Source organism: Paramormyrops kingsleyae, chromosome 6 (assembly GCF_048594095.1).
Source record: "Paramormyrops kingsleyae isolate MSU_618 chromosome 6, PKINGS_0.4, whole genome shotgun sequence".
Lineage (NCBI taxonomy): Eukaryota > Metazoa > Chordata > Actinopteri > Osteoglossiformes > Mormyridae > Paramormyrops > Paramormyrops kingsleyae.
The window spans coordinates 21,741,675-21,769,488 of NC_132802.1; the positions used below are offsets into that span (position 1 = coordinate 21,741,675).

General features: G+C 41.4%; 1 protein-coding gene across 5 annotated transcripts in view; it reads left to right on the top strand.

Moving 5' to 3' along the window:
* LOC111842312 (plasma membrane calcium-transporting ATPase 3-like) overlaps window positions 1–27,814 on the top strand; it is a 48,887-nt gene that overhangs the window by 6,636 nt on the left and 14,437 nt on the right. For 3 of the 5 annotated variants that reach the window (XM_023808794.2, XM_023808792.2, XM_023808793.2), the window contains exons 2-16: window positions 4,649–4,748; window positions 6,082–6,567; window positions 10,061–10,258; window positions 10,838–11,095; window positions 11,765–11,890; window positions 17,368–17,493; window positions 20,730–20,798; window positions 21,258–21,299; window positions 21,859–22,023; window positions 22,709–22,923; window positions 23,140–23,382; window positions 23,929–24,170; window positions 25,939–26,173; window positions 26,688–26,867; window positions 27,593–27,680. In XM_023808794.2, the coding sequence (XP_023664562.2) occupies window positions 6,339–6,567; window positions 10,061–10,258; window positions 10,838–11,095; window positions 11,765–11,890; window positions 17,368–17,493; window positions 20,730–20,798; window positions 21,258–21,299; window positions 21,859–22,023; window positions 22,709–22,923; window positions 23,140–23,382; window positions 23,929–24,170; window positions 25,939–26,173; window positions 26,688–26,867; window positions 27,593–27,680 (2,416 nt within the window). In that variant the 5' untranslated portion in view covers window positions 4,649–4,748; window positions 6,082–6,338. The remainder of the gene's footprint in view (window positions 1–4,648; window positions 4,749–6,081; window positions 6,568–10,060; window positions 10,259–10,837; window positions 11,096–11,764; window positions 11,891–17,367; window positions 17,494–20,729; window positions 20,799–21,257; window positions 21,300–21,858; window positions 22,024–22,708; window positions 22,924–23,139; window positions 23,383–23,928; window positions 24,171–25,938; window positions 26,174–26,687; window positions 26,868–27,592; window positions 27,681–27,814) is intronic. The other 2 variants (XM_072712880.1, XM_072712881.1) reach the window with 1 other exon arrangement.

Below are 27,814 nucleotides of genomic sequence, written 5' to 3' on the forward strand. Positions count from 1 at the left end.
TTCAGATTTTGGTGTTTGATTGTCATGTTTACCTTAATGCTAGATTGTGTAGAATTACTCACAGGCAATTGCTCATACTAGTATTTCCTCTCCAAATTAAATAACACATGGAGCAAAGCTATCGTGATTACTTGATTAAACTTGATTGCTTGATTATTAAAAAACATCAATTACATTTTTCCTTCTTGAGTACTTGGCAATATGTTGGAAGGAATATGGCAGAAGATGGGATCCAAATAAAGAAAACATTTCACATTAAACATGAATGAAAATTTCCATCTATCAGTCCATGTTGTAAATCAGAACTTAAATCACCACAGCACCACTGAGAAGAAGACATTCAGGTTTGATAGACTCACCCAATAATGTGACGTTAGCCATAGATAGGCCTGTGTGTCATTAGGCTTGTCGGTGTAGTCTAGCCTGTTTTTGCCATCACTTTGACTTTACTTTCTACGATTCCTAAAAATAATCACAGCTATAATCAAGGTTAACCTTGTCACTCAGCCGCATCATCTAACATGATGCAATACATAATAATGATACAATACTAATGACTTTTTGTGAAAGTACTGTAGGGCTGAAAAGTTCAAATTGCAGTATTGTAGGTTTTTGCAATATTTAGGAGTTGAAAACCAAGAGAGCCGGTCAAATAAGTCTGTGGGGTCGCCGTGAGCTGTGTCAACAGACACAAAGCAGTGCTGACAAATCACTTACTTTTGCTCAATATTGTCTCCATGGAATACAAAATATTTACATACAGAATATACAGTAGTGTGGTGGAGCCACAGCTCATGACAGGAAGGAAGTACAAAGGGTTGTGAATTCTGCACCGAAGATCATTGACCAGCAGTACCTTAACCGCTACTGTAACAAGGTACAGTAACAATTCTGCACATAAATATAGACAAAAAGGTGGCAAAAACACTGAAAACATCCTATAGGTTTGAATCATTTGATGTACACCTTCCTTTGTTCTCTACAAAATGTCACACCATGAGATGTCATGAATCATATAATGTAACATGTAACTTTCTTAATCCATGCTTTTAATTTCTAATGATATTTTTTGAAAATGGTTAGTATTATCTCAGAAATCAAGCCTTAGAATTAATAATGGTAGTTGCACCAATGGTTTTAATTGAGCATTTTGTCAAGCAGGAGAAAAGATGAAGAGAATATTGTTACATCTGAATCCAGTACTTTGTTTTTCTGTTTTATTAATGGAGTAGGGGGAAGAACTTTAGGAGCTAACAGACCAAAATAACAAACAAGCTCTGATAACCTAACCAAACATAAAATTGCATGTATCTTCCTTAACTCAATATCTAGGCATAAATTGTGAGAAAAGGAAATCAAAACAAGGCACAGAACAGTCAAGGGGTCCTGCACATATACAGTTGCAGAGAATTTTATAAAAGGTTGTTGGTCACAGTTAGTGAGACATATGTATCATAATGGTCTTCTGCTTGAAAGGTCTGTTGAGAAGGAGAGGTATGCTGATGTATTAGTATGAGGGATTAGGGTCCTATATATGCCAACTCAGCAAGGCAGTGCAGATCTGCAAGACAATTGAGTCGTAACAGCACTGAGCCGTAATCTGTACAGAAGTGAAATATTCCATCCATCCTGAAAGCCAATAAATGCGGGGAAAATCATGGACTAAACCTAGTGCCTACAAGACCATTTTCAAAATGGTATTTACTTTCATTTTTTTATAATGGCATGTTTGGTGCGATAAACATCCCACCATGTTAATTTGGTGGTATAAACATGATACACGTTCTGCTTCATAGGGTTGTATCACCAATATCTATGTCATATTTGATGACTGTAGTGCCTAGAAGGACTTACAGAGAAAAGCAACGGTTACTTCTTAATAATATGTACAAGTCCATCTTGAGTAGAATCTGACAAATGAGAGGGTTTAGATAGGAGAGTTACGGGCATTTTGCATGCAGACCAGGTGCAGTTAGGAATACAGTCATTACCTAAACATACTCATAGGATGCTGCAGCTCCTGGAGAGGAAGGTAAGGCTGTAAGGCAGATCTCAGATCTAGATTGGGGCACATACAGTTTAAGCATATATACATGACAGATGGCTTTCTTTTTGTATGGGGATCATTGCAACATTAATTAATCTCTCTCAACCATAATTCAGAGACATAGGGTCCTGAAAACTAGTAGAGTAGTAGAGTAGTGAATCAGGTAATGATAGTAAAACATGAACAACCCCAACATGAATTGAACACTGCACTGACTTCTCATCAAAGCAAGACTTTCTACCGAAATGAGTGGAAACTTGAGAGCAGCATGAAAGGCACTGATATAATCTAAGACATTCTTCGAAGGGGACGGAGATTGAAATGAAGACAGCAACTCTCCTTATAGTACTTTTAAAGTACCATGGACAGAATGTCCAAATACCAACTTAGGATGACTAAATCCAAGTCATCCCATCAGGGTTTCAACACAGTATCGAAAAGCATGGAATTTGTCCAAGTTCAAATAAATATGGAAACAGGAAAGAAAATATAGAAATATTTCAATACTTCTAGACTATTACAGCAAACAGGCCTACTATATATTTTAAGCGAAACATCTGAATTTGCTTATTAATGTTTTTGAAGATATCAAGTGTGAGCTGGTTATCAGTGTCAGAATGTGCATTGAAGAGCAATGTCCCAAACGGAGGATTGAGGGTGTGCCTGTAAGCTGTGTGTGACTAATATCCAGCAAGAAATATTAACTTAGGCTACCTTGCAATTTATAATTACAGTGTGGAAGGATTTCACCTGCTTGGCTTGCCAGTCCAGAATATTTTAACTGGCTGGCTAAGGATCACAAATATTAAGCGAAACGCGAAGTACGTAAATTGTGCAACATTTAACACGGGCGAGTTGTGTCGTGCAAGACGGAGCGCAGTAAAGGCGCAGGAAGTCGAGAATCGGGGTAAACACGGGGTTTAATAGACACAGCAACAAAAGGAGCACGTAAACCACGGGCTGACATAACTATGACCGGACTGGGGAAACAAACTGAAACGCGGATTAAATACATTGAACTAATGACTGTAACCGGAAACAGCTGATAAACACGGGGAAATCACTTGGGGTTAATGAGGGGGCGTGGCACACGAGAGGAGCGGTTTATTGGGGCATGACAAGTTTCACTCATTTCTCAATTTATGGGTGTTCACCGGTGTAAAATATACATCTATTCTGGCTCTTCCCTGCTTCTCATTGATGAAGGACTTCTTCCTTGCTTTATGTGTCTTCAGCACTCCTCCGATTTATGGGGCACTGCCAAAAAAGTTGACGGTTATGTCTGGCATTAGAAAGTTGCTTTTGCCCTCTGCCTGGCTGTTTTTGGTTATTGACTGTCTTCTGCTTTACCTTCTTTTTGTGTTCTCCTGTCTTAAAAATTTTGAAAGTGAGATCTCAATCCCATGGAGCCTGCGAAGTCCAAAAATGCATAAGACTTGTACGCTTGCTTTCACCATTTTAGAGAGTCAATCTTACGCTTGCCGATCAAGGTTCAATATATATAGCCTAGTCAGTGTCCACGGGACCATGCAGGTATCTCAGATGATACAATCCAGTTTGGCTAATCTGATTCTCCAGTGGCTTACAAGAACTGAAATAGCTAACCGTATCCACGATTAGATGATCCCGGATGAGTGCTTTGATCTTGGATGTTTTAAACCATGTACGAAGAACCCCCCAGATAACTACTACATGCAACACATTTCTGCCACAAGGAGTAGTGAAGTCAGTAAGCCAGTACTGTATTCAGTACAGCATTCTTTCAGTTGTGTTTGTTTTGACTTGACTACATCACTGAACTGTACTGACCCATCTATTGGGCATGTCATGTCAAAATTATATAACTGTGTACTGACAGATGCTTGAAAACCTAAATATTTAACTAAAAACAAGGATTTTTGAAAGTCCAACAACCATACAGCACAAACTACTGGTGTAAGGTGATGCCCACTTTGAGTTAAGCATGCCTGTGGTAAAATATAGAGAGGAAGAGAGAAGGATCGGGAGACAGATTTGATTTGGTTTGATTCCCAGATTTGATTGGGAAATGGAATGTGAAGCGTAAGGGATAAAAGAGATGCACAATTCACAACTGTACTGTATTATAACTGCTAGAGGAGGTTAGTTTGATTAATCAAATATATGACATTTTCTTGATAATAAAGATACTCAAATGGTGAGCATACTGTCAAGTTATTTGTTAGCAAAGAAATATTGAGTGTATTTTTAGTAAATGTTAAGTGAGTAACATGCAAATGTAGAAAATCTCAGTGTGTGCAAAAACTTTTGACTGGTAGTGTATATCCAGGCTAATCCATATAGAATTCAGTACTACTTTAACTTATAAGATCTGTCTGTCCTAAGTGAGTTCATTTCTGTACTGAGCATTTATTTCACAACTATGTTTAATTGCACTGCCTGCATTATATGACCTTTTGCCTGATTTTTGTTCTGTCCTGGTTTTCTGACGATTAAGAAATACGAGTTCTGGATATTGTATTTGACTGTTGGTAAAATAAAACATCACGGATCATTCCTCGGCTGGACCTCTGCCTGAAGAATAAGCCTTCATTTCACCTCATACTTCCTGCCTTCCTCCAGGTGAGTTCTACTAGCTGCTGGCACACTGATCTGAAGACAGATAAAGCCTCACTGACTACGGAGCCTTCCTGACTGTCGGCGAAGATCCCACACCCCGCAGGTCTGTCGTGGCTTCATTTTCTGTGCACTGCTGTCCTGTTACCATTCACCATGAATGACCTCTAGCAGGATTTAAAGGGAGTTTCAGTTCATTTCAGACTTTATTATATGGTGCTATTATTATCATCATATTAATATAAACAATAGCCATCTGTCAAATTATAGCAAAATAAAATTATTGGGAAAAAGATTAAATAATAAAATTTTGCACAGAATATCCATAATCTAAAATAGGACAGACACCCTCTGAAAGAAAAGTCACAATGGTGACACCTATATTTAGATGCAATGATTAAATTCAAAAGTTAAATGGACCATTACACGTTTTGGAGAAAGCATACAGGCAGCTGTGTACAGGTCACTGATAACACAGTACTCATCTGTGTGGGTAACAAGCAGAGGCAAAACGCTTCTAGAGCAGAAATGAATATTTCTGACTAAATGCTTCCCGCTAAGTCGACTGATGAACAGCAACTGTGTGCACAGGTGGCTCTGGAGCAGTAGGAGAATCTTTTGCTGGGTTTCGACAGTGATAAAAATACTAGCTGTCCTATAACAACAGTGGTGCCATTACACAGCAAGTTTGTAGGACACTTTACAAGTCCAGGCATTCAAGCAGGTGGGGTGAGAAATGAGAGCTGCTGCTGGCTGATAGGGCTGTCGTCCGACATGTTTACCATGTTGCCTCTTGCTGAAGGTGGGTATCGTCTGAGACCACAGGATGTGTGATGTCATCAAGGGGCTAGAAGAGCACCAAGCTCAGGTTATGTGACGTTAGTGCAGACGAGGCTTCCCTGCTCGCTCTCACTGGTCCACCACACTGGACCCAGGCAGAACATGGACACTAGCATTTAGGGTTCAGCTGATGTTGCCTTTTTTAAGCCTACAGGTATTAATTGGGATTGTGGAATCCCATTGCATGTGACTGCATAAATATAATTTAGGACAGCAATGGGCAAGATAAAGATGTAGACAAGTATTAAATAAATTTCAGTAAGCGTGTTCAATACTTATTCCCTGTGTCATTTCACTTTATTTCACATAATTTAATCAATGTACTTATTTGTTTTGATTTCTTTGTATGTGTGGATTACTTAGGTTGTTACCGACATCTGGTGTAAATTTCATGTCAATAGATCCTTTAGAAATATATTTACTGAGAAAAATGTTGACGCGTTCAATACTTATTTTCCCCGCTGTATTTGGGAAAGTGATGCGGGAATTCCAAGCTCATGTTTACTTTTGTTGTACTTTTAGGAATTGTTCTCTTTTAAGTGATTAAATTAAACAAAAGTAATTGTTACTTGTTGTTTACTTTTCACTTTTTTCACCAGGTTGCAGATTGCGGTGAGACCTTTTGCAGTCTGTGTTTCCATCCTTTTCCCAATGGATTGGAGCCTTGTTCGTTGACCCTTTGGAGGAGTCATAAAATGGTGGAAGGAGGAGCTGGGGAAGACAAATAAATCGACAAAATAAAAATAAATGATCAGTCCCTTAATTGTCACGGAATAAAAACGAGAATTACGGAAAGAGGACATACAGGCAGACAGGCAGCAGAAGTGAGGACGTTACCAGGCGGGACTCTGCAGTCATGGGGGATTTCAGCAACAGCACCGTGGCGTTTTACCCCAAGAGCCAGAGGGGGAGTGGGGTTGTTAGCGGGGCGTCGGAGGACAATCCTACAGGCGGCTTTGGGGCCACGCTGGACGAGCTAATGGCACTTATGGAGCTGAGGGGGCCTGAAGCACTGCAGAAGATTCAAGACAGTTACGGTGACACTGAGGGACTCTGTCACCGGCTGAAGACCTCCGCCACTGAGGGTGAGGGCATGTCGCACTACCTTTATTACAAACTGTACAGAATCAAGTCTTTTGGTTTTTACAGACCATCTTCTGTTGTTTGTGTGCCTGTATGTGTATTTAAACTTTAACTTTTTGACAGTTGCATTTATTTCTGTTGTATTTTGTTTTCTTGTTTGTGTAAGTACTAATATTACTTCCACATGTAAAGGTATTAATTTCCATTTTTAATAGTTAGCCCACTAAATACATAATCCATCCATCCATCCATCCATTATCTGCTGCTTGTCCAGGGCTGGGTTGTGGGGGCAGCAGTCTAAGCAGGGATGCCCAGACCTCCCTCTCCCCAGCCACCTCCTCCAGCTCCTCCGGGGGAATACCAAGGCGTTCCCTGGCCAGCAGAGAGATATAATCTCTCTAAGGTGTCCTGGGTCTGCCCTGGGGTCTCCTCTGGTTGGACATGGCCAAAAAAATATGAGTTACTAAAATTTTAATCCATCTGAATTCTCATCTCTTCTATTATTTCTGCTTGACTTTCAGTTAAAGAGGTTTGCCATTTGACACTTCATTTTTTCATTTCCAGTCTTTCGACCATCACTCTCCTTTCTTGTGTATTCCATGCCCCTCCATCTGTGAAGGTTATTAGCCACCATTATTATTATTAGCATTATTATTAGCATTATTGTATTCTTGTTGTTTTATTATTATTATCATTATTATTATTGCTATTGTTGTTATTATTAGTATTATGGGTTACTGTTGCAATATAAAATTATAATGCAGGCTATACATTTGTAACATTTCTTGAGTTATTACATAATGCAGTGTTATTACATAATGCAGTGTTGCAATGCTGAATCACAGATTCTTGTGCTTTTCTAGAAATATAAGTTGAGTGTCCGTCAGCCATCCAGTTTGAGTCCCGGATCACAACTATCAATGAGGTCGAATTGCACTATGTGGCTCTGAACTTGTTACAGTGCCATTTAATCACAGCATAATTAGTCTGTTTAGTGTAGCAGCCCTGCTCATAAGGATTAATCAAGGGACCTCCCTGACTCCCTGAGCCGTCATTTCAAATCCAGACTGTCTGGGCTTGATTGTATTCCTTTACCAGCCAAAGGCTCCAGCAGCTTCCCTTGGCAGCCTATGACAGTGCAGTGCACTGAACAACCCCTGCCTCTTAAAAGAAGTCTGTTTAACTGCTGGTTTAATGTAGATTTCCTAATATAGAAACTCCAGCAGTTTTTGTCGATTTCCTTAGTGCTGTGGTGCCCTTACATATGCTGCTTGTGTTAGAGTTGCATAAATGCATATATATATATATATATATATATATATATATATATATATATATATATATATATATATATATATATTTAATGCATAACTGAAAATGATTCATTTTTCAGCTCTCTTTATAAATTCTCACTACACTGCTGCAGTATGCTACTTTTCTGTCTGGTTGCATATGTGTGCATGATCACATCCTTTTCCACCCAGACTGATCAATTCCACCCTCACTTATGTCACTCATTTTCCTTCTGCTGACTTTCACATGCTCATACAGGCATTTTCACCCAGAAATGAAGCATCGGTCGTTGTTTCTGATTCTATAGCACAGCACTCAACCTGCACTCTTTCTAATGTTCGAAGGACCTGCTATTCACAGATGATTTTATCAGTGATGTAATAGTCTGTGCCCACTATATTTACCCTGTTCTTTCTGTGGAAGCAATGTCAATAAGTGCACTTTGCCATGGAAAGCACCTTGTAGGTCTGGTTTCTTGATCTATGCTGAACTATGTAATGAATTTATTGCCATGCACAGGGGCTTGGAAGCGAATATTTCTGTATTAGGTTTCACATTAGGAGTTCACATTGAATTTATCTCTCATTCATCAATCACCTCTCCTGCAGCGTGCCCCTACCAGCCTTCCTTCTTTTCTCTTCTATGCCAACTTCCCACTCTTCATCCATGCTTTCATGTTATGTTGCTAGGTTACAAAAGCATCAGTGTTCTTGTGGGTGTAAGGCAGGGACACGGGCGCCATGCACCACTCGCTGACTCTCTCTGTTCAAACTGGAGTCCCACGTGGTTTTAGCTTTATTGGGGAAGAAACATTCAAATCAAATTTATGCTTTATGAATTTGACATCAATAGACACAGACAATGCGGATTAATTCAAAAAGATAAAATTCAGTGCTCTCATTTGAAATTGTGCAGTGTGTATTACAGCTCTGCAGTTGGACACCAGTGTTCCTCACAGCACTGAATTACTGTAAAATACTGTGCAGTGGTGAAGCAACCCTCGCAGAAACGGACTCATGATTGAAAACTGTAATGCTGCATTTCCAGGATAGGAATTATTATTATAATAATTATTATTATTATTGCTGTTGTTGTTGTTGCTGTTACCAGCAGCAGTCCTGATTTCCTTATATACCATAAATCCTGCTAGAAGCACTTTGTCAATCCAAGGGGGCGGTGTGGGGGGGGGGCAGAGACAGCTTGCTGCATTGTCAAGGACACACCAAGGGGAGAGGGAGACAGCTGGATTTTTCTATCTTGTGTAGCAAATGCTCTGTAAACTGCATAAATCTTCTGCATTATCCCTTTGCTCTCGGCTGTCCCTCATCATAAGGTGGGACCCCTGAAATTGGGACTGTCACAAAACTGCCCCATCAACTGTGTTGTCACTGAAGAGTTTCTGTTGTTCCTAAACGCTTCCACTTTGCAATAATACCACTTACAGTTGACCGTGGAATATCTAACAGGGACAAAATTTCATGAACTGACTTATTGCAAAAGTGGCATCCTATGACAGTATCGCACTTGAATTCATTCTTCAGAACGACCCATTCTTTCACAAGTGCCAGTAAACCTGACTGCATGGCTAGTTGCTTTATTTCATACACCTGTGGCAATGGGTCTGAATTAATCAGCTGAATTCAACGATCAAGAGATGTGTCCTAATTCTTTTGTCCATACAGTGCATATACAACTATAGTGTTAAAAAAAGGTTACATATTTGTGTGATAAAAATTATTCCTTTTGGTTTAAACAACATTTAGTAAGTAGTGACAAGACAGGACAATGGCAATAAGTAATGTAGTAAAGACTGAGTAGTGGAGAAGTGAGAAAGTCACATGGAGGGGAGGACAGAAAGATGCCTCCGGGACCAGTGTGCAAATTTTGCTGGTAATGGGTGTGAGGATGCTTCTGTGTGCACAGTTGGGCCACAGGAATCTGCCAAAGCTTTCAAGCCATGGAGGGCCAGACACATGCTGACACAACCATCTGCACTGTTCCCGATTGCCCGTACCTCACCGAGACGCCAGCTCAGCCCTAGCCTCACTGCTAAATATTTGTCAATCACATCATCCAGTTGTCATTCTTCGCTGGGTGAGATGACAAGCTGCCCAGGTGCTACGCTGTTCACAGGATGAACTATTCTTAGCTATAAGCTGCTGCCGGGGCTCGCTGGCCTTTAAAAGAGTCCTGTGCCTGCAGGTCTGTCGGACAGCCCTGCGGACCTGGAGAAGAGAGGGCAGGTGTTTGGACAGAACTTTATTCCACCAAAGAAACCCAAGACCTTCTTGCAGTTGGTGTGGGAGGCTCTGCAGGACGTCACACTTATCATCCTGGAGATGGCTGCCATAATCTCCCTCGGACTGTCTTTTTACCAACCACCAGGAGAAGAGAGTGAAGGTGAGCTTGACTGGCTGGTGGGTTTACAGTGACGTCCCATACACAGGTACAGCCATCCACAGCCCCAAAGCCGATTTCCAGAACGAACAGCATATTACACATAATATCCTTCCCACTTATCAATAACAGCCCTGTGGTTTAGGAATCGCATGGCAGGCAGAGGCTCATAACCTCAATCGCTCCCGGGTTGCTGGACACTGGCTGGCCCTGGGCACTGACCTCAGAACTTGCTTTCACCTGTGTGTCTCAAGGAGCTCAAGAGGGGATATACAGTAAAACAATTTCCTCACAAGGACAAGTTTCAGTATCAGCATTCTATAATAACCACAAACACTTATTCTCTCTATAATGACAAGACTGTCCCCTCATCACTTTAAAATCCATCGCACTGACCTTTATATTTAAAAACCACCACTGATTCCATACTAGGGGGATACGTTGAATATTACTTCAGACCCAAGTACAGAATGGCATCAAAATGTATTTTTTACACAACAGGGACCTGCAGATATTACCCCTGCCCCCAAGAATTTGTTAAAACTGCCTAACTACACTGCCTCTCTTTTCTTCCCTCCCCAGTATGTGGGAAAGGGTCTGGGGGTGCGGAGGATGAGGGCGAGGCAGAGGCAGGGTGGATTGAAGGGGCAGCCATCCTGTTGTCTGTCATTTGCGTGGTGCTGGTGACGGCCTTCAATGACTGGAGCAAAGAGAAGCAATTCCGTGGTTTGCAGAGCCGTATCGAACAGGAGCAGCGTTTCTCCGTGGTCCGCAACGGCAACGTCATCCAGATACCCGTGGCTGAGATGGTGGTGGGAGACATAGCGCAAGTCAAATATGGTTGGTCTTGTTCTTTTCTTCCCTTGATATGCTAAAAGGTGCAGGCCTTCATTGGTGGTCTAGGTAGGTCTGTTGTGGATTGCCGTAACTCATTGATGACAATGGGCTACTTCTATTCAGTTATGGGGAAAATTTGCTCATTAATGTACTTCCATGCTGAGATACAATGAAAAAACCAGCACACCCTATATATAATCATATATTTGACATATATGTCTGCAATATATTTCACATATATTTTAATATAAAAAATTGGCCACATTACATATATGTGCTTTGAGTCTGAGCTGTGTTTGTAGATTGTATCCCAGGGGGGGGGCTTCATAGCAATGAAAAAACAAACAGTCTGGTATTGTTCCTTCAGGGAGGGTGGGGTTTACAGTAATTAGGCTAGGGCATCTTGGCTTACTGCAGTGTAAGTCCTTTGTGTAAACTCATTGGATGCTGTTCTTTGGCCAGGGATCACATATGCTATTCAATATACTATTGGTCATCTTTACTTTTTCTTCATTCAATTCATTGGCATTTCAAATGGCTTTATGTCATTATGTAAGTGACAAAACAAACTGAACAAAGGATGTGGCCACATGTGACATAGCATGTTTCTCCATAACTGCCCTTACTTGGGCACAAAGTGTTTAGCCACAGTTCTCACCTTCTGCCATCCAGGTGACCTTTTACCAGCAGATGGGATTTTGATCCAAGGGAATGACTTGAAGATTGATGAGAGCTCTCTCACCGGAGAGTCTGACCACGTCCGCAAGTCTGCCGACAAAGACCCCATGCTGCTGTCTGGTAAGTTGCTTGGCCAGATACTGTAGATCCCGACCAAAATCCAGACCAAGATTTTGCTTCAACCAGCCAATTGAGTATAAAGAGTCACAGTCACAGAGCACTCAACTGGTTGGTTGAAACAAAACTGTCGTCTGGATTTTACCTTCTGGGCCTGAACTATCCACCTGCTGTACCTCTGTATGTATGCATGCGTGTGTTTGGGTTCACATGTTTTGTCTTTTGAAAACCGTGGCATACAACCCATAGGATGTGCATTTTAGGTGCTTTAAGCACCATGTCATGGTTCACCATGAAACAAGGAAGCCACAATGAAAAAGCTCACTGCCTTCATCAAGGGACAGACCCCTCCTCCAGCTTGTGAGCCAGATGCCAATAATCACATTGCTGCCTGTTTCCTATGTGCCTGGACATCGGATACATTACGCCCTCCCCCCTCCCACAGGAAGGTCCCTCCTCGCTGCTATTAAGACTGATGGCTGTGTCTAGTTAATTCAGCTTTTTCCGCAAGGCCCAGAGTGGCTGCTCTCTATCACCAGCCATCAGCTGCAATGCAGTACGGTACAGGTAAACTGTAGCTTTGGGTTAACTGGCAAAGTGCATGTGGAGATAAACAAACGGACGTTTGAGGTCTGACTCTTCTGTAAGTGCATATTAGTGGTCTGGGCATTGCTCATGGCAAACAGGGGACAAAACTAATAAGGGCTTAAAGGGGATTTCCAGTACCAGGGTAACTGGATTGTTGGCTGGAAGGACAAGCTGGAGAATGAGTGCAGTTGATACACCTGGGGTCTCATTTGTCAACTATTTTACCATGCAAAGGTGACACTGTGGATTACCTGTACCCCTGTCTTATGTGCTGCATCTTGCTGATGTAGTATGACATAATACCATAGGTTATTTGGAGTCACGTTTTTCCAAACGCTCCGATATTTACATTTATTTAGCAGACATTTTTATCTAAAGCAACTAATAATTTATTATGCAATTGGGGTTGAAGGCCTTACTTAAGGGCCTCCTGCTGAAACCACCCATGGGATTTGACCTAGTGAGCTCTTGATCATACAGTAGAGTATACCATTCTAACCTGCTGAACCACACACTGCCCCAAAAGCATAAAAGAATCGCACATTGGCTACTTTCACCCACAGCTCCAGGGGAGCTACACGCTAGCTGACATTGTGCTATGACCCCCAAGCTTGCTCTCACCTTTATGTGTGTCTCATGGAGAGCAAGACAGGATAGGTGAAGCACAGCATTCCAGTGTACCTGTATTTATACTTCTGCAAATGGCAAATAAACGATCATTTTATTTCAGATAGATTGCCCCAAAGTTGTAGCAGTGCCACACAATGATAGCAAAGAAAATGGCATTTGAACCTGTTAGTGTGATAACTCCAAAATTGTTTAATGGATCTTTCTCCAACTTTACAAACGCATGGGAAAACACAATTGGATCTGATCAAAATTTGAGATAAATTATGTCACAATTGAATAAACGCTGCTTAGTGGCAACAAAGGGAAGGGTAAAAGCAGACAACATTTCATCTTATGAATGTGACAAGTCGAACAGCGTTTCATCTTTCTTAGTGCTTTATAAAAACATTATATGGATGATCTACACCTGATTTCATTTTGAGACATATTGCCTGGAAAATGAAGCAGCAGCACTGTGTGGCAACAAAGGAAGGAAATGGCAGCTATAGAAAACACATGGTCTTCTGAAAACAGTAACTCGAAAGTATCTTACAGAATTTTTTCAAACTTTGCACACACATTTTATGGGTGACATTCTGGAAATGGTAAAATATTGAGACAATTGTCCAAAAAACTGAAGCAGCGGGTCCCCTTAGCATGATGTTTTTCAATCTTTGCAGGCACGTTGTAAGGGTGAAGATCTGGTACTAATCAAATTCTGAGATAAAAATTGAAGCAGCACCAAATAGTAATGGGAAAGAATGGGACAGCCTCAGATAATTGATCTTGTCAGCCTGATAATTCAAAAATTATCTGCCAGATCTTCAGCAAACTTTGTAGGCACATTGTATGGACCTGATCAAATTTCGAAGGGTCTCCTCCCGATTAGACATGACCGAACCACATCCCCAGGGAGACATCCAGGAAGCATCCTAAATAGATGCCTGAACAAACTCAATTGGTTCCTTTCAATGAAGAGGAGAAGTGACTCTACTTTGAGCTCCTTCTGAATGTCTGAGCTCCTCATCCTATCTCTGAGGCTGAGCCCAGACACCATAGGAAGAAAACTAATTTCTGCCACTTGTATTTGCAATCTCATTCTTTTGGTTACTACCCAAAGCTCAGGACCATAGTTGAGGGTAATAACGTAAATAAACTGATAAAGTGATAGCTTTCCCTTCCAACTCAACTCTCTTGTTACCACGACAGATTGATACAGTGTCCGCATAACTGCTCACATTGCACCGATCCGCCTGTCGATCTCCTGCTCCCTTCTTCCCTCAATCGTGAACAAGACAGCAAGATACTTAAATTCCTCTGCTTGGAGGAATAATTCATCCCCAACCTGGATGAGGCAATTTACCTTTTGCCTGTGGAGAACCATAATGTCAGACTTGCAGGTGCTGATCCTCATCCCAGCCACTTTACACTCAACCGAACACCACCCTACTGCATGCTGCAGGTCACACACTGACAACACCAACAGGACCACATCATTTGCCAAAAGCAAAGATGGGATCCTGAGGTAACCGAGCCAAACCCTCCACTTCTGGTGTAGGTTAACAGAATCGGTGACAAAGGGCAGCCCTGACAGAGTCCTACTCCCACTGGGAAATGCGAAGCAAACTCTCACTCTGGTTATAAAGGGCCCTAATGGCCTGTACCAATGGACCCTGTATCCTAAACTTCTGAAGCACCCCCCACAGGACCCCCTGAGGGACACGACCGTATGCCTTTTCCAGGTCCACAAAACACGTGGAAACTGTTTGGGCAAACTCCCATGAACCCCCCACCCTGCTTGCGGTGGTTAAGAGCTGGGCCAGCATTCCGCAACCAGGAGGGAACCCACAGTGTTTCTCCTGGATCCAAGGTTCGACCAACAGATGGAGCCTCCTTTCCATTACTCTAGCATAGACCTTTTCAAGGAGGCTGGGTGGTGTGATCCCCTGAATTTGGAACACATCCCCCAGTCCCCTTTCTTAAAGATTGGGATCACTACCCAGTATTTCATTGCAAAGGCACTGTCCCCAACCTCCATACAGAGTTGAAGAGGCATGTCAGCTAAGACAGCTTAACAATACCAAGAGCTTTCAGGAATTCAGAGTGAATCTCATGCACCCACTGAGCTTTATCACTGATGGGTTTTTTGACTACTTCAATGACCTCAGCTCTAGTGATAGTTAATTTCTCCTCTGAGCCTTCCACCTGTACTTTCTCCAAGGAAGGCATGTCAGTCAGATTCTGGGGGTCCTCAAAGTATTCCTTCCATGGCCTGGCTATATCCCCATTTGCGGTCAACAGTGCTCCACCCCTGCTGGAAGCAGTATGGGTAAATTCATGCATCTCCCTTCTGAGTCACCTGGCATTTTGCCAGAATCTTTTTGAGGCTGACCAGAAGTCATTCTCTCACCAAACTCCTCTCACACCCAATTTTTTGCTCGAGCAGCTGCCAAAGCGACATACTATTTAGCTTGCTGGTACCTGTCGGCTGCTTCAGGACTCCCACAAGCTAACCAAGCTCGGAAGGCCTCCTCCTTCAGGCTGACAGGTCTCTTTACCATTGGTGTCCAACACTAGGTTCAGAGGTAGCCACTGCAACAGACACCAACAATCTTATGGTCACAGCTCCGCAAAGCCACCTCAGCAATTGAAGTTTGGTACACTGCCCATTCAGGCTAAATGTATCCAGACTCTGGATATTAGAGAAGTTCTGCCAGAGGTACGAATTGAAGATCTCCTGGGCTCCCAGCACACCTAGCACACCTCCACCATGCATTTGGGTCTCCCAGGTCTATCTGCTATTTCCCCCTGTCATCTGATCCAGCACACCACCAGATGGTGATCAGTTGACAGCCTAGCTCCTTTCATCACCGAAGTGACCAAGACATGCGGTCACAGATCCAACGATACGATTACAAAAACGTTCACCAAGCTGCGGCCTAAGGTACTCTGGTGTCAGGTGTATGGAGTCAGAATAGTGCCATATGTACTTGTATGTGTACTTTCCAATTTGCACCCGTAAAAAGAAATTTGCTCACACTGAACACAATTTTCTATCCTACCCGGCTTCTGATGAGCCACACCTGCTCCAGGTATTTACCTGAGAACAGGTGTGGCTCATCAGAAGCCGGGTAGGATAGAAAACCTACTGGATAGTAGCTCTCCAGGACCGGAGTTGGAGACCCCTGATCTAGGCAGTATCACTCTCCCTCCTGCATTGGCTCAGGCTTCTTTCCCAAAAGAGAGGATACATTGCTTTGTAGTCAAAACATTTGATCACATTAACTTTAAATGTGTTAATTTTGATACCCCAGTGGGTGAATTGTATGAGCAAGTCGAGACCCTTCCCCTCCCTCACACTGCGACAGCGCAGCACCCCCATCTGCAACAAAGTGAATCTGGCTGGCTAAGGTGACCCCTAAGTCAATTAGATGTTCTGTGTCATATATCTTGGTATAATGTATGGAGAGTGTGAAAGTATGAAAAATTAGGTACAGTCCAAGCCTACAGTGGGGGAGCTACAGATTAGATGACAGAGGGGTAATGGGGGTCACCTGGGGAATGCATTGATGATGTTCCAACAGCGTCTAGTTTCATTTAAGCCCCTAGCTGTTCCGCATATATGTACTACAACATCCGCATAACCTGTTTTATCTAAATTTTTATAATTTTTTGCATATAGTGTTAACAAGTTAAGGAGGTTTCTATTTTAACCTGAGTAATTGCAGTGTTTTTCAGTTTTAAGTTTTCAAATTTAAGTTTATGAAACTCTTTAAGTACAATGATAAACTTTTCAGGCCAGAAGTCCATATTTTATAATATCTAAATACAACCATCAAATCAGACTGATGAATCATGAAACCACCAATCACTGAAGCAGACCATTCTTATATTCCGTTTCAGAAAGATAATCATTCCAATGTTAAAATTTAAATAAAGCTGTCAAACAAAATAACTCCAATCAAACAGTTCAAAGACACCATAAATATATATTTGCCACATAAACACTCAGTAGCTACTTTATTACACCTGGCTAAGGATATTATCTGCCAAGTAATAGATACAGTACGATCTGCTTTTGCCTTCAGAACCTTAGTTGAGAAGTGTAGATGAATTGTGGAACTTCAGTGTCAGCTGAGGATTAGAAGTAGTAAGATATTGTACAGAGGCTTATATGTAATAACATGTAGTAGTATAATTAAAATGTATTCCAAATACATACATGTCAATTAACAGGCATAGTATATTTAACATCTTTGGTCACTTTTCTTTTTTCTTTATAGGTACCCACGTCATGGAAGGTTCAGGCAGGATGTTGGTCACTGCTGTTGGAGTCCACTCACAAACTGGGATTATCTTCACCCTACTGGGAGCTGGAGAGGGGGAGGAGGACAAGAAAGACAAGAAAGGTAAAAGGTCTCAGGATGCAAATTCCTCAGACGGTATCCATTCTTTTTTTGTAAATCATTTGCAATATTTATATTGAAGATGGCATCGCAGTTTAAAAAACATGGACCCCCTCCACAAATATTAGAACAGTGACTTTTTAGTCCACTAAGTCATGTAGAAGGCCTTTACTGTTTTTACCATGACCAAGACTTTTAATATTCCATGTACAAAAATCGGTAGCTGTTTTGTATTTAAAGGATGAAGTTGGTTGCATAGTAGCCTTATGGTGATCAGTGTTGTGTAAGATTGTCTGTAAGTACAATATCAGGATGTGTAAGGTAAATAAGAATACATAATGCAATATGATCAGAATAATCACCATTGCCATTTTACAGTTTTGCTGTGTAATCGACCTACAGGATTATTATTTTGGCTGTCAATAAGAAAAAGGCATTTGCTGCTCAGAAAATGATTGATGCAGTTCTTCCTATACATAATCCTGGTCCACGCAGCCCTCAGTCAACTAAACTTGATTGGGTTGTAGTATGTACACTGTCCATTATGTTCTGGCTTCCTCACAACAGTGTTCATAACATCCCTCCTCTGTTCCATTCCCACCAGTTACTGATGTTTTAAACAGATGATCATAAATCCAGTTTCTCCAGCAGACCAAAAATAATGACCCGGTGTTCACAACCAAAAGTTCCACATTCAACATTAATTTGTGGACTTGAAAAAACTTAACACAATTACGCCAGTTCTGTCACGAAGAATGGGTCAGAATTCCAGCAAAATATTGTGAGAAGCTTGTGGAAGACTGTCCTAAGCATATGATACAAGTTATTGTTTATTAAGTTAACAAAAAATACACTTCCATTATTTCTGCTTATGGAAATAAATTAGATACTCTGATTGACTTAACACGTGAATTGTTTGGTAACATAAAATGTGTGCAGGAGGATTTGAGTCTGAAATGTTTTAGCCAAGGTACAGTATGTAAAATAATGGCGTGAATTCATGTTTACCTTATCTTCTATTAACAGAACTCAACCTGTAATGCGTTTCTTGATGGACGTTTTACTTGTACTTATGAACAGATATGACTTCTGAATCATGGCTTGAAACACTAACCAGCATATATTTGCTGTTTATATGTGTGGAATGTGAAGCTGTACACTAAAGTTGAAAGAGCAAACTTTGACCTAAGGATGGGCCGATCCACATTTTTTCAGTTCTGATCCGATTCCGATACACAATTGCCAATACTGATACAGATTCCAGTATAAGAGTTCTTTTTACTTTTTAATTTTAATAAGTATATATTTATGCTTTTTACATTATTAATATTTTTTAACTAATAGATGAAAAAAAATCTTTAATTAGGCTACTACAGACATACATGACACACTGTTCCACCTCGTTTGAACGTCTTGTTTTAAGTGTTTTTGAGGAATTTGCAGTTCAGTTGGAATATCTCACAAAGAGAGTATACGCAAGTGGTGGATATAGCATGGCCCACAGTTTTTCTCCCACTGGCAACAACATTGTTTTGTTGCGATAGCAACCCCTCGTCTATCACAAGCTGTGTGTTTTGTTTAGTGGTATTTTCCACTAAACGCTACTCCACCTCTCAAAACAGGGTTTTTACAAAGACTGCAGATCGCTGTGCTACTAGTTGTTGTTAAAAGCGTAAAATACTTCCAGATCATCACCCTCTTATCTGATGTTCTTAAGCTCCCCCTACTACGAAAGGAATGCGCATGACACCCCATCAGGCGGGATTCACTGCAATCACACCCACTGAGTGGTGAGAAGCATCGTTAGCGTTCAGCTTGAATGCAGCAAAAAACACATCCAACACGGGAAATTTCTGTTGTGCAATTGATTGTGCAAATAAATTTAACAAGATATAGGAGATTTCTTTTTAGAGACTGCCAAAACCTAAATAAGTATCGGACGAGGGTCGGTCACATATTGCTGATACCCAATCCGTCAAATAGGTCTGGATTGGTACCAATCTCTACTTTGACCTATATTGCAATATTGCAAATGTACAAGACAAACAGACAGTGCTGCAGAGAGACTGGGAGCAAATAGTTGTATTTCAGCACCGGTGAAATTAAAGAGCAGCTTCAGATAAGTAAATGGCTGTTCTGGAGAGGCAGTTGTTGGGGCCTGTACTCATGGATAATTCCGCCTCACTTCCAGTTTTCTATGTGACTGGTGGAGTGGTTGCTACTGAATAATTCTTCCCAGTGGAAACACTGCACATAGCAATAAATTATTGAGTGCTGGAGAGAGACACACTTCGAACAGTGGATGGTACTTTTGGTGCAAAATATCGTAGTTATCAAGACCAGTTTGTGTTTATGCGTTTAGGTATCTATGTTGTTTTTTTTTTCTCGTATTAGTTTGTTGTAATGTTATTGCTCTAGGAGGGAGTGATAGAGAGTGGCCTTGTGTCTATATTGTTCTTCACTGTTTGTATGAATTCGTCTGTGTGGCATGTGTATATATGCCTGCTCATGGAAGGACTGGCATTTTGACATTGTGGGGTAGTCTATGGCTCAGCAGCTTAGGGGTCTGTACCCATGGCTGGAAGGTTACTGCTTCAAATCTTCCATTCAGCATAGTAATCATATCAGCACCAAGCCCTTGAACAAGGTCCTTAATTCCAGTTGCTCCTGATCCTGAACGCTGTCTGATCCTGCTTACAGATCCTCGCTTTTATATTGCTTTGGACAAAAATGTGTACTAAATGGATGCAATGTCAATGTTTTTTTTTAAAATTCATTCAGTTTGGCACTGACCAATTGTCCAGTTGTCCGAGTTTGCTGAACTTTGGTACTATGACTGATGAAGCGCTGGTGATGAAGAATTTTCTGAAATTGCTAGAAAGACAAGTGATGATTATTGGTGACTTTAGCAGATGCTACATACATAGCGACACACTCATACGGTTAGTATTGACGTGCTAAGAATTGTGCTGTTATCCTGTTTCATGCTCACACCCTCTCAACAAACTCTAGTGTCACAACTGGAACTAAAGAAAAAATGTCTTCCCAGAACCCCAGAAGTATTCAGATAATACTTTTAAAAGCACAGAAATGGTTTCAATTCATTCTTTGGTTACATTGTTTTTGTTGCTCATCTTTTTACTGTTTTCTTTGTTTCTCACTCCCTTCTCCCCCCTTTTATTTCATTAAAAACGCTTTCATTGCCCTGCTCGCCTACTCCCAAACCACAACCCCATCAGAGGGCAATAATAGCTCAGCCACACTGCAACCTGCTGCAGTCGAAGTCAAACAGAGCAGCATCACTAATGGTACGTGACCCCTCTTCCTGCCCCCAGGGCAAGACAGTCACACTGAGATTCCTGGGCTGTCCATTCACACGCAGCACAATGATGAAGTACAAGTATGCCATAGGAATTATGTCATTTTGAAACATAAGAATACAGTTATCACATTTGTAGCAGCCATGATAAAATGTCCACTTATACACAATACCATGACACTTTCATCAACCTTCCTGCAATACGTCCACAGAGACAGTGGGTGACTGAAGCTTACATACATCTCGGTTACCCAAAATCTGTTATTGTCACAATTTGAGTAGCCATTTACTGGTGCTGGGGTGCTGTTTCTGCACCATCCATGTCGTCTTACACACTCTTGTCTGTTGTAATCACGTTGTTGTCAAGTTGTCCTCTCTTTGCTCTTTCTGTCACCCAGTCACAGTCTGTCACTTTCTGTCTTTCTCTTTGTTTCTCTGCCACTCACAGGCAAGCAGCAGGATGGAACAGTGGAGAACAATCAAATTAAAGGTAACAGGTCTGAATGGCTCGAAATCTCCAAAGAAGGAACAGTCAGCCGCTGCCTGCTAATTAAATGGATGACCATGGATAATGGGTCTAAACGATATTCATTTTAGAGGAAAAACTGGGAAGAATATGCAGAAATTAAGGAATATAAAGCAACATACACAATGCCTGATCAAGGTTTTTATTATGCTACCTCAAACAGAGGTATCCTTGTGCCACAGTATTTTGTGTCAGTCTTTAATTTCTTAATTTTTCGTATCTGTGTTTCTGTGTTTGTAAGAACACAAAAGACAGAAATATAATCTGATATAGATCTGTATCAGTATAATTGCATTAGTGTTTTTTTTCTTTAAATACTTTTAAAATAATATTGTCAGACATATTGTCAAGCCATTTTTTTCTCAGTATGGATTTTATGAATTTCTCTATAGCTTTAAAAATTAACATCATGCCCTTTAAAATGATTAATATAAAATTCTGACACAAACCGTCCACATATTGCTTAAATGCAGACATGCATTTATAGTATTAATAAACAATTTGTGCCACGCCCACACATCAGCCAAGAAGCAGGATGGGGCGATTGCCATGGAGATGCAGCCACTGAAGAGTGCGGAAGGGGGAGAAGTGGAAGAGAAGGAAAAGAAGAAAGCGAGCGTGCCCAAAAAGGAGAAGTCTGTGCTGCAGGGCAAACTGACCAAGCTGGCGGTGCAGATCGGGAAGGCGGGTAAGAGGAAAGGGCGGGCACCCCGTCTGCTACCCTGTAACCATCTTATATCGACCCTGTAACCATCTTATATCAATGTCACCTTCTGTGTGGCTCCCCTTGACACATCAACCTGCATTTTCTTCCTTGCTGTTTCTTAGCAAAGGGGACCCTTGTGTCACCACAATTAGCTCCTCCCCAAAAACACAAGTGTAGGATGTGGGGACACCTATCTGCACATGACACTCTGCTCCATCATTTCTCCTCCCTCTCCTTTTTTCCTGTCTCGGACCCTTTGCTCATCTTGTTTCACGTGCCCCAACCCTCTTCACTGTGGTCAGTACGAAGTCACTTGATGAAATGCTAACCTTTCTGCAATCTCCACTGAATTCACTCTGAATTCTATGTCCAGTTTTACTTTTGTCTAAGGCAACCAGCTGAAATCAAATGAAAGCAATTGCGTACAGCTGCCTGAGAAAAACAGTCAACATTTGTTTTTTTTTTAAATTCCTTACTCCCTACTAATTGTGGACTTTGGCCTAATATAGCATTTCTCCAGCAGGACAGTGTTTACCGGATTGCAATTCACTGTCCACGTTTTCTTAGTGTATCGTCTGTACATTTCTTAGTATGCACAGTGAGTGTCTGTCTTGAGCCAGTTGTGTTTATGTAGGAATATGTTTGCATGTTTGTGCGTTTTCTCTAGGTCTGGTGATGTCTGCCATCACCGTGATCATCCTGGTTCTGTACTTCGTGATCGAGACATTTGTGGTAGAGCGGCGGGCTTGGCTCCCAGAGTGCACACCCGTCTATGTGCAGTACTTTGTTAAGTTCTTCATCATCGGCGTCACTGTGTTGGTGGTGGCCGTGCCAGAGGGCTTGCCGCTGGCTGTCACTATCTCGCTGGCCTATTCAGTGAAGGTGAGAAGAACAGGGCTTGAGCCCAATAAGCACATCTATCTGTCTTTATCTAATACATCCTTCTGTGTATTTGGTTTTGTCCTTGTCTGATGTAGGTTGGTGGGCCCGTTTTCACCCTTCAGTATAATTTCTTTTGCTGGGCTCGATCAGGAAAAAAAAAACGTTGGCCTTAAACTTCATATGGGATTTAAAATCAGCTTTCCCTCCTCTCTCCAGAAAATGATGAAGGACAACAACCTGGTACGCCACTTGGATGCATGCGAGACGATGGGCAACGCCACTGCCATCTGCTCCGATAAGACTGGCACCCTGACCACCAACCGCATGACCGTGGTGCAGGTCTACCTGGGAGACCAGCACTTTCGAGAGATCCCTGATTCTGACCAGATCCACCCCAAAACCCTGGAAACGCTGGTCAGCGGCATTGCAATCAACAGTGCCTATACTTCCAAAGTCATGGTGAGCAGCCTGGTCTCATTACAAAGCCAGAAGGTCCATTGCTCTTCACATCATTTTCTTATTTGCCCATCAGCTTCTGTTCAGTTTATTCTTATCATGGTCTTGGAATAAGAAGAAAAGCTTTTGTTTTGCAGTACTCAAATTTTATGACAATACATTTTCCTCTCCTATTGGATATAAGCGAGGACATATTTTGCAAAGATGAGTACTCCAGCATGGGATTGACTCTCTCCATAAGAAAAAACACCCCCAGTGTGATCCCCAGTCCCCCAGAAATTACCTTACACCAAAACTAGCAACTAATATAACACCAGCAGGAATAAAGGCTTTTAAAAGCTACTTCAAATACTGGAGCTTGACATGGCAAGAAACATTTCTGTGCCTCTGAAATCATATTGGTTCATGGAAAGTTCATGTATCCTCCTGTCTGGTGTGTGATATGTGTGGCACTCTTTGAACCCCTCTTCCTTTCTTTCCTGTACCCTCCCATCCATGTGCCCTCTCATGCGGTCCCCTGCTCCCTGCCACACACTCCACACTGCCCAGTCACCAGACACGGAGGGTGGCCTTCCTAAGCAGGTGGGCAACAAGACAGAGTGTGCCCTGCTAGGCTTTGTGTTGGACTTGAAGAGGGACTATGCCTCAGTCCGGGAGCAGATTCCTGAGGAGAAGCTCTACAAGGTCTACACCTTTAACTCCGTCCGCAAGTCTATGAGCACCGTGGTGAAGCTGCCCGATGGCTCCTTTCGTCTCTACAGCAAGGGCGCTTCTGAAATTATGCTCAAAAAGTGAGTCAATGTTTGTATATTTGTGCATCTGTACAATTATGCTTCAGTATATGTACAGTGCCTTGAAAAGGTATTAAGCCCCAACAAATAAATTTCACCTATTTCACTGGGAATTTTTGTTTGTAAAGTGACCACTATTTTTTTCAGAGCTTTTCTCAAGGAAAGTTCTAAATCGTTAAAAAAAAAAATTAATCCAAAAACCATCTGTCAACAACTATTCAGTACTTGGTTGAACCACATCTGGAAGGTATTAGAGCTGCTGGTATTATTAGATAAGTGTATTAATTTTGCACAACATTAAAGAGCAAGACACACCTGTTCATTTTTGCAAGATTTCTTAAGCTGTATCAGGTTTGTTGGGGAGTTGCGGTGAACAGCATTTTTTAGGACTCACAAAGATGTTAAAAAGTTAAGGTCAGGAGTTTAATTTCATTCATCTTAAACCACTCTGGCAGTGTGCTTTGGGTCAACATGATGCTGCCGCCCATTATCAGTGGGGATGATGCTGTTATGCAGCTGATGCGCGCTGTTAGGTTCATACCACACATAACGCTTAATATTCAAGTTAATAAATTCCACTTTATTTCATCAGACCACAAGACTTTCTGTCATATCGTTGCAGTGTCATTTTTCAGATTCTTTAGAAGCAGAGACATGTTGTTTTTAGCCAAAACTCCTTTTTTTGCAGTTATTGACTTCTGCCACTCCGTCAGAGTGACAGCTTGCATTTTTGTTTAGCGACTAAGTTTAGACGGCTGGTCTGCTTTTCTAAAAGATCTCTGACTTGTTTTTAAAGCTGTTTTGTCTTTAATTAGGTTTGCTTTGCGGAAAATCTCTACCATGCTGTCGGACTTAGGTGAGAGTCGGGGTATTTATTAGAGCCTGATCGATAAATCAGCCTGCTCATGTTAGCGGCCGATACGAGCTAATTGCAGATAAATCGGTACTGGCGTTTATAACAGCTGATACATGATGATTAAAAAGAAATGGATCCTTTAACCATGTTTAACCGAATTAACCAAACATTTGTTTATTTCTTATCTGTGTTATCATGACTGTTTCTGGTATATTCCTTATCTGTGTTAGTGTGCATGTTTCCGGTATATTCATTATCAGTTAAGACCTACCGTCACACCTTCTGGTATATTACTTATCTGCGTTACCATAACTGTTTCTGATATATTCCTTATCTGCGTTAACATAACTGTTTCTGGTATATTCTTTAGCTGTATTAGTATGAATGTTTCTGGTAAATTGCTTCTCCGCGTTGCTGTTTCTGGTATATACCTTATCTGTGTTACCGTTGTTCTTTCTGTTATATTTCTTACCTGTTTCTGGTAAATTGCTTCTCCGCGTTACTGTTTCTGGTATATACCTTATCTGTGTTACCGTTGTTCTTTCTGTTATATTTCTTACCTGTTTTACTGTGATTGTTTCTGCTATATTCCTGATCTGTGTTAGTGTGACGGTTCTGGTATATTCTTCATCTGCGTTAGTGTGACTGTTTCTGGTATATTCTTCATCTGTTTTAGCATGATTTTCTGGTATATTACTCAACTGTGTTAGTATGAATGATTCTGGTAAATTCCTTCTCTGCATTACTGTTTCTGGTATATTCCTTATCTGTGTTAGCGTGACTTTCTGGTATATTCCTTATTTGTGTTAGTGTGACTGTTTCTGATGTATTCCTCACCTGTATTAGTGTGAATGTTTCTGGAATGTTCCTTACCTGTGTATTCTCTCCATACCATTTCTGTCCCTCTGTCAGGTGTTCCTTCATTCTAGGGGCAAGTGGTGAGGTAAACAACTTCCGTCCACGTGACCGCGATGACATGGTGAAGAAGGTGATTGAGCCGATGGCCTGTGATGGCCTGCGCACAATCTGCATTGCGTACAGAGACCTGCCTGCCAGCCCAGAACCCGAATGGGATGCCGAAGCAGATATTGTGGGAGAACTTACCTGCATCGCTGTAGTGGGCATTGAGGATCCTGTTCGACCTGAGGTGCGCTGGATGACTGGGAAGCCTTGGGTTTTTGTGATAAAGAAGGAATGGTGGCATCCTCTTCCTAAGTGGGCTGTAATTGGAGGGGAGCCTCTTTGGTAGAGTGATCATGGAAGGACTTGGAACTCCTGATTAGTGAGCTGTGAGCAACTGTTTAGAAGGAAATAATATTAAGCAGCAGTTTCTGAATTTATTCATTTCTTCTTTGTCATTCTGGGTTATCGTGTTACGAGTTTCAGTAATTGAGTTCATCATATTAATAAAGGGGCAGATATGGGACACTCATTTGTAGGGAATTTAGTACAATTACTGAGTACAACAATTCTTATTATTGTAGTGGTGACTAGAATTACAGCCAAACAAGAAAACCGTCTGACTTTTGAATATTTTTATGAATATCCTTATGAGTCAGATTTCTATGAGCTAATGATTTTAGATACTCGGGATATTGGAGTTTTACTGATAAGTTCAGGGTAAGCTGTATATGTAGATGAGATGTCTCCTCGTCCCCCAGGTCCCAGATGCCATCCGGAAGTGCCAGCGGGCTGGAATCACTGTGCGCATGGTGACGGGTGACAACATCAACACAGCGCGTGCCATCGCCGCTAAGTGTGGCATCATCCAGCCAGGGGATGATTTCCTGTGTCTGGAAGGCAAGGATTTCAACCGGCACATCAGGAATGAGAAAGGAGAGGTATTTTACAAAATAAATAAGTTTTACACTAGATGTTCATCTTTTTCTCAACCGCTGCAGTAATGTACAGTTGATCCTTCTGCATTGTGACTTTCCTGATGACAGTTTCAATGTATGTCAGGGTAAAAAAATTAAATGGGAATTTTTTTAGGAGTTTTTGTGAGTTTTGCAAAAGCCAGAGATGACATATAAAGGCCAGCAGACGACACACAAAAAGCTTACATACTCATACATGCATGAAGTATACGTACACTGCTGGTTTGGTAGCACATTTATGGCAACCTCTCGCATGATGTCCCACAGTGATCTCACAGTAATCTTTGTATCTAAGGTTTCTCGTATCTTTTCGATCCAATTGCATGCTTGCTATGTTCAGACCGAAGGGGACTAAATAATTTCGTACATTATTCCCAGATCGCAGGTTGCCTTTGCCAATAATCCCTGCAATATGGAAGGGTCGACTTACATGTAACTTACACAACTGCCATATTATTAATACACAGCAAAATTGACACCATTAATTCAACTTTCAATTTCCTCACCTGGAGTAAATGAATACTGTCAGTGTTAAATCCTGCATATAGTATGTTATGCTCATTTATACATTATACTCCATATGCATTTTCCTTTGTTTTACTATAAATTCCTATGAATTAATCATATATTTTTGTTCTTTTCCTCATTAAATTTCTTTGGTTTGTGACGTCCATTTTTCTCCTTAACAGATAGAGCAGGAACGGATTGACAAAATCTGGCCGAAGTTACGGGTTCTGGCGCGGTCGTCCCCAACAGACAAACATACACTAGTGAAAGGCAAGTTGGAGGACATGCGCCTTGTTCATAACCAACCAGTGTTTGTGTGTCTGCTCTGAACCCTAAACACTAAATGCTCTGTTAACAGTCATCATTCAATATTTCGTTTCATAAGGGCCATATGCTAGTTCCAG